The sequence below is a fragment of the Ranitomeya imitator genome, chromosome 2 (genome assembly GCF_032444005.1).
Source record: "Ranitomeya imitator isolate aRanImi1 chromosome 2, aRanImi1.pri, whole genome shotgun sequence".
NCBI lineage: Eukaryota > Metazoa > Chordata > Amphibia > Anura > Dendrobatidae > Ranitomeya > Ranitomeya imitator.
Window position 1 is genome coordinate 366,247,669 of NC_091283.1, and position 12,673 is coordinate 366,260,341.

Sequence of the window (12,673 nt, forward strand, 5' to 3'; positions counted from 1 at the left end):
TGTGACAGGGTGCATTTCACCACAGACACTTGGATGAGTAGACATGGACAGGGGCGTTACATGTCGGTGACTGGGCACTGGGTAACTACGGCGACATCAGGAGAAGGGGCTGCTGTCCGAGTCTTGCCGCCCCCACGATTTGCTCGTCTATCCTCTGTATCTAGAAGTTCCTCCACTGCTTCTGCCTCCTCAACCTCCTCTCGGTCCTCCACCTGCACCCACAGCCTGTCTGGTAATGCCACCCACGTTGTAACTGGGCAGAAGGAATCCTGCACACCTCCTCACTATGCTGTCACCAGGGCTCAACAGCATCAGGCAGTGTTTACTTTGAAATGTCTGGGAAATGTGAGTCAGACAGCAGAGGAGTTGTGGTCAGCTCTGGAGACCGAGTTCCATCAATGCTTGTCTCCACTCAACCTGCAGCCAGGGAATGCTGTGTGCGACAATGCTGCAAACCTGGGTGCGGCCCTTCCCTGGGGCAATGTCACACATGTGCCTTGTATGGCTCACGTTTTGAACCTGGTTGTCCAGCAATTTTTATCCCACTATCCCGAACTAGATGGGCTTCTGCAGAGGGCATGGTCGCTGTGTGCTCACTTCCGCCATTCTTATCCCGCAGCTCGACGACTTGCATCTCTACACAAGTCGTTGGGCCTGCCAGTTCACCGGCTGAAATGCAATGTGCCCACACGGTGGAATTCAACTCTGCACATGTTGCAGCGACGGTGGCAGCACCGACGAGCCCTGGTGCAATACGTTATGATGTATAGCCTGGGCCAACGAGATCAAGAGGTGGGGCAAACCACGCTGCAGGTGTGGTCTCAGATCAGGGACCTATGCACCCTTCTGCACAGTTTTGAAATAGCAACGAAGATGCTTAGTGCTGACGATGACATTATCAGCATGACCATTCCGGTGATTTACATGCTGGAGCACACCTTACACAGTGCTCGGAGTCAGGTGGTGGAACAAGAGGAGGAGGAGTAGGAGGAACAGGAGGAGTCGTATGCAGAAGGGATCATATCTCCAAGGTCAAGAAGGTTGGTAGCACCAAGGCGGCTGGCATTGGAGGCTGGGGGAGAGGGATTACCGAGGGCGCATGGTAGCAGCCAAACTGTTGAGGAAGGTGCAGGAGGCGAGGAAGAAGTGGAGGACGAACTGGCACTGGGCATGGAAGACTCATCAGATGAGGGAGACCTTGATCAAATTTCTGTTGTGCGAGGTTGGGGGGAGAGGGCAGACGAAGGAAGCATGATTCTTACCTCGCCACCACCAAGACAACAAGGACTTGGTCCTCCTGGATGCGCAAGACACATGAGTGCCTTCTTGCTGCACTACCTGCAACATGACCCTCGGATTGTCAGAATCCGAAGTAATGCCGACTACTTAATTGCCACACTCTTAGATCCCCAGTACAAAAGCAAATTTGGCGAAATAATTCCTGCCATAGAAAGGGATTCACGCATGCAGGAGTATCAGGAGAGACTGTTACAAAATCTAACATCTGCTTTTCCACAAAACACCAGTGGTGCACGAAGTGAATCTCTGAGTTCTAACTTGCCAACCGTGGGACTATCGAGTCATCACTCAAACCGTAAGTTTTTTCCAATCATTTCAAGATTTTTTTTAGACCATCCGTTGCAAGGCCACAGGGAACAAAAAGTCTGACGCACAGCCAAAGCCTAGAGAGGATGGTACAAGAGTATCTCCAAGTTAACATCGATGCCATGACTGTGGAACTGGACCCTTGCTCATTTTGGGCTTCCAATCTTGAAAAATGGCCTGAGCTTGCCACGCACACCTTGGAGATCTTGTTGTGCCCCGCAGCCAGCGTTCTCTCTGAATGTGTGGTCAGCGCTGCTGGTGGTGTGCTGACAGATAAGCGCACGCGGCTGTCCAGTGACAAAGTAGACAGACTAACGTTCATCAAGATGAACAAATCCTGGATCCGCAAGGACTTTTCTACCCCTGTGTCATCTTGGGGAGACTAAAAGCTTGATGATTTTTGAAAATCACCTCACCAACTGTTTTAAAAAACTCTGGGGAAATTGATGCCACTTAAGTGGAGTCTGTGGCCGTTTTTTTGGAAAAAATGGAGACTATTTAGTCCCCTTGCTGAGTTTTACTTGACGTTGCCATCGTCAATTCCACGTGGGTGGGGTCATCTGCAGAATTGTTTACTCATACTATGGCCTGGGATTCAGAGGTCTGCTCCAAAGCTTGTGTCTGCTAGTCAGCAGAGTAGCCCAGCCACCCACCGCCTGTTTACCTAAGTACTATTTTTAACGGCATCTGGCCCAGGAAATCCTTTTGGGCCTTATGGAATTTGGTGCTACTCAGCAGCGTACCCCACCCATGAAGCAAGCTACACCGCCTGTTTACCTAATTACTATTTTGTAATGGCATCTAGAAAAGGAAATCCTTTTGGGCTTAGTAGAATTTGGTGCTACTCAGCAGCGTACACCACCCATGAAGCAAGCTACACCACCTTCTTTCTTTCTCAATCTAACCCTTCGGCTCTGGGGTGTCCACTCTCCCGCCAGCTCTCTCACCGCGTGTTTTCACACTGTGGCGAATCTTTTGGGCCCAGGCATAAGAAGTCGTCGAGGTAATGGATAATATGTGCCGCCTTACAAACGTCCATGACGACACATTCGAGGAAGCAATTAAACAACTCAAATAGTGGGCAGGATATGGAGCACCCCATGGGCAAACAGCGATCTATGTAGTATGCTCCTTCAAAGAAGCAGCCCAATAGGAGGACACTATTCGGAGGCACAGGTAGTAACCGTAACGCCCCCTCAATGTCTGTTTTGGCCATTAGGGTGCCCCTTACCAACTTCTTGACCCGCCTGATTGCCTCGTCAAAGGAGGTACAGTACATAGTACTGTACTTGGCTCCGCGTCGATGTTGTTGTCGTTTACTGACCAGTTGTGAATTCTGTTGTCGAACTCCCTCCTGTGGTCGTGAATGGTACTTCGGCGAGTTCTGTCTATGGGCTCCCTCTGGTGGCTTTGAGTGAAGCTGCTGCTTCTGAGGTTCCTTACACAGGTGACGTGGTTTATCCTTTGGTTGGCTGCTCTATTTAACTCCTCTCAGATCGTTACTCCATGCCAGCTGTCAATGTTTTTGCATTCTTTCAGTTCGCTCCTGGATCTCTCTGGTGACCTGCCTTCTCCTGCAGAAGCTAAGTTCCTTATAGTCTTATTTTGTTCTCTGTTTTCTTGTCCAGCTGGTTTTCATGATTTTGTCTTGCTAGCTGGAAGCTCTGGGATGCAGAGTGGCCCCTCCGCACCGTGAGTCGGTGCGGAGGTCTTTTTTTGCACACTCTGCGTGGTCTTTGTAGGTTTTTGTGCTGATCACAAAGTTACCTTTCCTATCCTCTGTCTATTTAGTAAGTCTGGCCTCCCTTTGCTGAAACCTGTTTCATTTTTGCGTTTGTGACTTTCATCTTACTCACAGTCAATATATGTGGGGGGCTTCCTTTACCTTTGGGGAATTTCTCTGAGGCAAGGTAGGCTTTATTTTCTATCTCTAGGGCTAGATAGTTCTTAGGCTGTGACGAGGCGCCTAGGTCTGGTCAGGAGCGCTCCACGGCTATTTCTAGTGTGTGTGTTAGGATTAGGGCTTGCGGTCAGCAGAGCTCCCACATCCCAGAGCTCGTCCTGTATGAGGTTTAATTATCAAGTCATTCTGGGTGCTCCTAACCACCAGGTCATAACACTGACCTGCCCCTTGGATATGACAAATGGTGGATTAGTCTGAATGTATTGGGATCATTTTTGGGCACAACTCCCAACAGGGGTACCACTATGTCTTCTAAGGAAAGTGTTCTGAATGGACCCGCCGCCATTCTACCTAAAGATATTTATTTTATTTTTCTTGTCAAGACATCTGGGTGTTTGGTATAGTGAGTTTAGATTTTTACTCCAGCCTTTCCTGATTTTAGAAGGGCATGACATGCCTATATCTGTGTCTCCTCCTCCTTTTACTCCTCCAACTCTTTTCTTTTCGTATGACTATATGTAGTTGTGACTTTTCCATGTGTTTGTTGTGTCTTCTGAGCAGTTTGTCAGCTTTTGGAGACCTTTTAAGGTGTTTTCTATGTGTTTGTATGTGTTTGCCTGCCATTGGTTTCAATGGGGTTCGACGGTGTTCGACGAACAGTTGGCGAACACCTCCCTGTTCGACAGACCGAACCGGAACACGAACACTAGGGAGGTAGCTCAACACTAATCCTGAGGAATGACCAAGCGCTTCTCGGCAACCTCCCACCCATAATCATTGACTGGATGTGGTCGTTTACAGGAAACACACGATGTATCTGTGACCGCTGGCCCCCAAACATCTCGTCCTGTACTGACTGTGGTTTCTGGGATTCCTCTATCTGCATTGTGTTTCTAATACCCTGCAGTAGTTCATCTGTGTCATCTGAAGAAAAGAGGTACCTCTTGCCCACCTCAGGGAGGTTTCGAGGTAATCTCCCCCTCTTTCTTGAAGTCTGAGCTTATGGACTGGTCCTCATCTTCTGAGAATTGCTCCATTTCCCATCTAGGTCTCTTGGGACAGGGACCCTGTTGGGGTGATTGCGCTGGAAAGAGACCCTAGATAGAAGCCTGGACATCCTCTCTAACCATGGTGCGCATTTCCGTCAGAAAGAAGGACTGCTCATCCTTGATGACTTTAAGGGTGCATATTTCACATAGCTGTTTAGCCCATGCCTCAGGTAACTTGTTATTGCAGATTGTGCATCTCCTGGATTTTCCAGAGGACTTGCCGGTCATTTTGGGTGCAGGTGTCATCGTGGCTGGTACTGTATTGTCCTAACGCAAATACAGAACAGCTTACTAACCCATGGTATCATCAGTTATAGCACCCCTGCCTTTAAGGCTACTCACAATCATTTGTGATTCAGAGGGAACATTTCTCACGAAGTCCTCAATGCTGATCCAGACCAAGGCAGCATGTATTTCCTACATTGTCTTCTCCCAGTGCCCCCCAGCAGGTCCTCCCGGAATCCCCCAAGGTGGCATGCCAGCTTCCCTGCGTCTGACGTCACCGAAAAGCGCCCCTCACCGCTGATGCACATAGCATTTCAGCCTGGAAAGCAACCAGAAGTTGTTCTTCTGCACCCAGAAGTGATGTATGTGGCTGCCAGCGATGGACGTCGAGAGCCCCCGCTGGGAGGGAAGCATCTCCAAGCCCTGAGCTCCTGCTCCACTGGGCGCATAGCTGAGGAACCCCCCTTCTGGGGGTGTCGGACTCGGACCTCTTGACAGGGGGAAGGAAAGGATGGACCCCCGATCCCCCTGAGCCCGCAAGGTAATCCAAGGAGAGTCAGAGCTCCATCCCCAACCTCCATGTCTCTCTTGTGTCTGTCCTTACAGGGACAGTAAACACACTGGGGAGTGTGGGTGGGAGGGGTCTTTTAAACTCATGTGTTTCCAGTCTCTATAAGGAAGGATGGACGGACAACCTCCATGGTGCTGTCAGGAGGGACATCCTGGAAAAATATATTTGTATAACATTTCTAAAATATACATAAAAATTGCAAGTTATGTAGACAAAACCAGTTGATGATCAAACATTAGACCTCTGCGCATGAAGAAGTAGAGCATGATGTTCGACTCTTTTGTACTTTGTTTTGTCTTCCGTTAAGCCAGGAAGGCTCTATTTATTTTCCCTGAACCCTGCTTTGGTCTATGCTGACTATAATACACCAGCAGGTAATTTACTACCAAAACGCTCCTATGTCTACCTTAAGAAGCAGCTGAGTGTGTCAAGCCCTCACAGTATATTATCGTGATTTTATGTGACATACCAACAGAAAGTAGCAAGTATTTCTGACATGAAAAAGGAATAAAGTTGTTTTCTAATTATTTTAAAAATATAAATCAGAAAATTGTGACGTGTATTTCTATCAAGCCCCTTGAAGTCCAATACTCCTAAAGAAAATCGAGAGTTACCAAATGCCTCCAGAAGTTACATAATTAGTAAATTAAGTCCACCTGTGTGTAATTTATTCTCAGTATAACTGCAGCTGTTCTGTGAATGCCTCAGAGGTTTGTTTAAGAAACTTAGGGATCAAACAGCATCATGAAAAACAAGGAACACAAGTCAAGGATAAAGTTGTAGAGAAGAGTTAAGCAAGGTTAAATTATAAAAAAAAAAATAGCCCAAGCTCTTAACATCTCACATGGTACTTTTCAATCCATCATCAAAAAAGGAAAGGAGTATGGCACAACTGAACATCTACCAAGATATGGCCATCCACCCAAACACACATCCCAAGCAAGGAGTGTACGAACTAGAGAAGCTGCCAAGAGACCCATGGTCACTCTGGAGGAGCTGCAGAAATCCACAGCGCAGGTGGGAGAATCGGTGCACAGGACATTTATTAGTTGAATACTCCACAAAACTGGCCTTTAGAGAAGAAAGGCAAGGAGAAAGCTATTCTTGAAAGCAAGCCATAAGTCCATTTTGCAAAAAGCTGGGTAGGGGACACAGCAAGCATTTGAAAGAAGATGATCCTGTCAAATAAGACCAAAGTAAAACTTTTTTGGTTAAACACAAAACACTATGGCAACACTGTGCATGGCAACACTGTGTGGCAAGAAACTAACACTGAACGTCACCCAGAAAACACCATCCCCACCATCACAAACAGTGGAGACAGCATCATGATGTGGGGATGCTTTTCTTTAGCCAGAATAGGACAGCTGAATGGAGGCAAATACAGAGCAATCCTGCAAGAAATCCTATTAGAGGTTGCAAAAGACTTAAAGGTAGGTTCACCATCCAGCAAGACAACATCTCTGAACATACTAGCAAAGCTAAAATGGATGGTTTAGATAAAAGCATATTCATATGTGTGAATGGCCCAGACACGGTCCAGATCTAAATGTCATTGAGAATCTGTGGCAAGACATGAAAATTGCTGTTCACAGATGCATCCACCCAATCTCACTTAGATAGAGCGAGTGTGCAAAGAAGGAGGAGAAAAAAATTACAGAATTGCAAAGCTGGTAGAGATAGACACCAAATCACTGTGGCAGTAATTGTAGACAAAGGTGGTCCTACAAAGTATACACTCAGGCGAGCTGAGTGCATTTTGAAGAATTGAAGACATGATTTCATAACAAGCCTTTGTATCCTATCTGAAATGGGATTATAACACCCCCTTCACTGTCCAGCTAGCTCAGCAGGAAGGTCAAGTCTCAATGGGATATGAGTGACAGATCTCACACCTTGAGTCAGCTCAGAGCTGAATAAAAGGCTTGCATGCAATGTAGATAACATGTGGTCTAAACTGCTTTGTTGAGTCATCTACAATTCCATAAGGCGCTATACAGATACTATATGTCCTAGCCTACATTGTGTATATTTCCATGATCCCCAGATAATGGGGGGCACCATCTGGGTCTTAACTCGTTCTGGCACCAAAGGATATGGAGTTACATAGAATGGTCAGTACAAACCAGACAGCAAAGCGGTGTTTTGTCCCAACGTCTAGCAGGGGCCTGGCTGCTTCCAATGGCGCCAAAACCACTACCCTAGGACCTTCTAGAAAAGAGTTATGATCTTTCATAGGTTTATTTGTATTTTTAAAATAGTTTGAAAACCATGTATCATTTACTTTACATTTCACAAATATTTGCTACTTTTTGGTGGTAATTGGTATATCACATAAATCCCAAGACAATACATTTATATTTGCATGTGTAACATTAAAGAAAATGTGGAAAAGTTCCTAAGTACATTTTCATGGAATTGTACATGCGGAATCAATGTTGTTTGATCCATATTAGCAAATGACGAAATACATTAGACATTCGGACAAATGGTATATTAGTGGCCACTCCAGCCTTCCTATCCTTTACTGAAATGTGAATCCAATTTACTGGGTATGTTGCACTTTAATATATCTTGTTGTACACTGCTCAAAAAATATAGGGAACACTAATATACCACATCCTAGATATCTCTGAATGAAATATTCCAGTTGCAAATTTTTATTCATTGCATAGTGGAATGTGTTCAAAACAATAGAACATAAGAATTATCAATGGAAATCAAAATGAATATCCCATTGAGGCGGCGGATGGTCTCCTGAGGGATCTCCTCCCAGACCTGGACTAAAGCATCTGCCAACTCCTGGACAGTCTGTAGTGCAACGTGACGTTGGTGGATGGAGCGAGACATGATGTCCCAGATGTGCTCAAATCGGATTCAGGTCTGGGGAATGGGCGGGCCAGTCCATAGCTTTAATGCCTTCATCTAGCAGGAAATGCTAACACACTCCAGCCACATGAGGTCTGGCATTAGGAGGTTCTGCATTAGGAGGAACCCAGGGCCAACCGCACCAGCTTATGGTCTCACAAGGGGTCTGAGGATCTCATCTCGGTACCTAATGGCTGTTAGGCTACCTCTGGTGAGCACATGGAGGGCTGTGCGGCACTCCAAAGAAATGCCACCCCACACCATTACTGACTCACTGCCAGACCGGTCATGCTGAAGGATGTTGCAGGCAGATCGCTTTCCATGGCATCTCCAGACTCTGTCACATGTTTTCAGAGTGAACCTGCTTTCATCTGTGAAGAGCACAGGGCGCCAGTGGCAAATTTGCCAATCCTGGTGTTGTGCGGCAAATGCCAAGAGTCCTACACGGTGTTGGGCAGCGAGCACAACCCCCATCTGTGGACATCGGGCACTCAGACCATCCTCATGGAGTCGGTTTCTAACCGTTTGTGCAGACACATGCACATTTGTGGCCTGCTGGAGGATATTTTGCAGGGCTCTGGCAGTGCACCTCCTGGTCCTCCTTGCACAACGGCGGAGGTAGCGGTCCTGCTGCTGGGCCCTCTCCTACGGCCCTCTCCACGTCTCCTGGTGTACTGTCCCATCTCCTGGTAGTGCCTCCAGCCTCTGGACACTACGCTGACAGACACAGTAAACCTTCTTGCCACAGCTCGCATTGATGTGCCATCCTGGAGGAGCTGCACTACCTGAGACACTTGTGTGGGTTGTAGAGTCCGTCTCATGCTACCACGAGTGTGAAAGCACAACCAAAATTCAGAAGTGACCAAAACATCAGCCAGAATGCATTGGTACGAAGACGTGGTCTGTGGTCCCCACCTGCAGAACCACTCCTTTATTGAGAGCGTATTGTCTATTCCATTTGCACAATAGCATGTGAAATTGATTGTCAATCAGTGTTGCTTCCTAAGTGGACAGTTTGATTTCACAGAAGTTTGATTTAATTGGAGTTAGATTCTGTTGTTTTAGTGTTCCCTTTATTTTTTTGAGCAGTGTATTTTGTTGAGGTGGGAGAGATCGGGAACTTGTGGGGCACTTGTGTGTATTATAATGTTTGTATTCAAAATCTTTCAATAAAAAACTTCTGATTTAAATTTAAAAAAAAAATCTAAATGTCTCAATTGTAACTCAGAGGTGGCAGATCTCATGTATTGGGACTGTCGGGTAATTAGGGAATCGTTTGTTGCGAAGAGGCTGAATATCGTTTCATCATTTCATCTTTTTTGTAAGAGTCAAGATGGATTGTTCTACTAGGGATTTAATTTCTTCACAGTTATCTGCAAGGGGAATGATTTTTAAGGACTGAACAACTTCTAAAAATATTTAGAACATTTAGAATATTTCCTACAACAGCTTGGGCCAAGTTACACATTCCAATAAATTGCTAGGGTAAGTTGAAGCAAAAAATTTTGAAATATGGGTAATTGATGGAACTGTGTTTTCTTTTCTCTCATCTGACTGGGAGTGAGTTGTCAGGGATGCGTTTAAATCGAAAAAGAAAGGTGGAAAAAAATATAATTGTATATGTGTCTGTTTATATTTGAGCATATAAATAAAAAGGTCTTGGACTAGTGTCTGGTCATAGAAGAAAGGCCCACCATATAGATTATATTTTTCTTCACGTGATTTTCATGTTGTCAGCACATTCTACGTATGCGGTCATTTGGATTTGCAGTTTAGAGATCTGAGAAGGTAAGAGTCAGCATCTTCTAATTCCAGGTACTAGTGTGCCCTCTCCAGGCCCTAAACACTGGCCAGGACAGGTCTCACTCCAACAGAAGGACTTGCAATGCCCAAAGTAATAGGGACAATTTTGGCCGGACTACACCGGATAAGATAGCCCCATTCAGTGACTGTGGAGAATCTGTGACCTCTCTACATTTAGAGGTTAGTACTCACCTGGGTAGTCATATGTAGGAATCTCCTCTTTACACCACTCATCACCCCTCACATATGTCTCTGTAGTATTAATATGGGTCAGATCTTTACCCTGAAACAAATTTTGTAAAAGTCAGACAGATGGAGAAGTCACGTACAGTGGGGCAAAAAAGTATTTAGTCAGTCAGCAATAGTGCAAGTTCCACCACTTAAAAAGATGAGAGGCGTCTGTAATTTACATCATAGGTAGACCTCAACTATGGGAGACAAACTGAGAAAAAAAAAATCCAGATAATCACATTATCTGCTTTTTTAACATTTTATTTGCATATTATGGTGGAAAATAAGTATTTGGTCAGAAACAAAATTTCATCTCAATACTTTGTAATATATCCTTTGTTGGCAATGACAGAGGTCAAAAGTCTTCACAAGGTTGCCACACACTGTTGTTGGTATGTTGGCCCATTCCTCCATGCAGATCTCCTCTAGAGCAGTGATGTTTTTGGCTTTTCGCTTGGCAACACGGACTTTCAACTCCCTCCAAAGGTTTTCTATAGGGTTGAGATCTGGAGACTGGCTAGGCCACTCCAGGACCTTGAAATGCTTCTTACGAAGCCACTCCTTCGTTGCCCTGGCGGTGTGCTTTGGATCATTGTCATGTTGAAAGACCCAGCCACGTTTCATCTTCAATGCCCTTGCTGATGGAAGGAGGTTTGCACTCAAAATCTCACGATACATGGCCCCATTCATTTTTTCATGTACCCGGATCAGTCGTCCTGGCCCCTTTGCAGAGAAACAGCCCCAAAGCATGATGTTTCCACCACCATGCTTTACAGTAGGTATGGTGTTTGATGGATGCAACTCAGTATTCTTTTTCCTCCAAACACGACAAGTTGTGTTTCTACCAAACAGTTCCAGTTTGGTTTCATCAGACCATAAGACATTCTCCCAAAACTCCTCTGGATCATCCAAATGCTCTCTAGCAAACTTCAGACGGGCCTGGACATGTACTGGCTTAAGCAGTGGGACACGTCTGGCACTGCAGGATCTGAGTCCATGGTGGCGTAGTGTGTTACTTATGGTAGGCCTTGTTACATTGGTCCCAGTTCTCTGCAGTTCATTCACTAGGTCCCCCCGCGTGGTTCTGGGATTTTTGCTCACCGTTCTTGTGTTCATTCTGACCCCATGGGGTGGGATTTTGCGTGGAGCCCCAGATCGAGGGAGATTATCAGTGGTCTTGTATGTCTTCCATTTTCTAATTATTGCTCCTACTGTTGATTTCTTCACTCCGAGCTGGTTGGCTATTGCAGATTCAGCCTTCCCAGCCTGGTGCAGGGCTACAATTTTGTTTCTGGTGTCCTTTGACAGCTCTTTGGTCTTCACCATAGTGGAGTTTGGAGTCAGACTGTTTGAGGGTGTGCACAGGTGTCTTTTTATACTGATAACAAGTTTAAACAGGTGCCATTACTACAGGTAATGAGTGGAGGAAAGAGGAGACTCTTAAAGAAGAAGTTACAGGTCTGTGAGAGCCAGAAATCTTGATTGTTTGTTTCTGACCAAATACTTATTTTCCACCATAATATGCAAATAAAATGTTAAAAAAACAGACAATGTGATTTTCTGGATTTTTTTTTCTCAGTTTGTCTCCCATAGTTGAGGTCTACCTATGATGTAAATTACAGACGCCTCTCATCTTTTTAAGTGGTGGAACTTGCACTATTGCTGACTGACTAAATACTTTTTTGCCCCACTGTATATGATCAGCTCTTATCCCGCCATCTCCACTCTTCTCATTACATAAGTACAAAACATAATACTAGTGGATAAAACAAGACGGAGTACAAGACCTTCACAGCAGTCTACACATCATAGGGGAGATCTCACAACACCTTCTTTCCATCTACCTGATGATCTTGAGGAACATCAGGATTTTCTTGCTTACAGTCCTGAGGAAGAAGAGGATGGGGACATCTCTCTGGTGTTGTGCTCTTACTGGATAGAACTGGAGGAAACACATACAGGGACTGAATTTATTCTTTACAAACAAATAATTATAGGCTGTGTGTATTCAGTCCTGTCTATTACCTGGTGATGTAAGGGGCTGGGGAACCTCCATCATGATATCCTTGTACAGATCTTTGGTTCCTTCTAAATACTCCAACTCCTCCATTGAGAAATAGACGGCGACATCCTGACTCCTTATAAGAACCTGACACATACAATGATACCATCATCACCCTGATCCCTTCATAGCATTACTATATAATGTCCCAGCATTCCCAGTGGTGTCACCTCTCCAGTTAGCAGCTCGATCATCTTGTAGGCGAGTTCAAGGATCTTCTGGTCATTGATGTTCTCATGTATCAAGGGGTGGGGCCCTGTGATTGGGCTCAGGGGTCTTCCCCATCCCTCAGACACAGGGTCCTGACAGCGCTCCATAGAGGTCTTCTTCACTACTGTGTAATCCTGGTCATGGAG

The 12,673-nt window shown here is 45.5% G+C and overlaps 1 protein-coding gene across 1 annotated transcript in view; it reads right to left on the reverse strand.

Moving 5' to 3' along the window:
* LOC138663875 (zinc finger protein 182-like) overlaps nucleotides 1-12,673 on the reverse strand; it is a 50,772-nt gene that overhangs the window by 12,664 nt on the left and 25,435 nt on the right. Inside the window, exons 3-6 of the mRNA XM_069750239.1 lie at nucleotides 12,488-12,661; nucleotides 12,281-12,404; nucleotides 12,100-12,197; nucleotides 10,217-10,307 (exon numbers count right to left, since the gene is read on the reverse strand). Of these exons, the coding sequence (XP_069606340.1) occupies nucleotides 10,217-10,307; nucleotides 12,100-12,197; nucleotides 12,281-12,404; nucleotides 12,488-12,661 (487 nt within the window). The remainder of the gene's footprint in view (nucleotides 1-10,216; nucleotides 10,308-12,099; nucleotides 12,198-12,280; nucleotides 12,405-12,487; nucleotides 12,662-12,673) is intronic.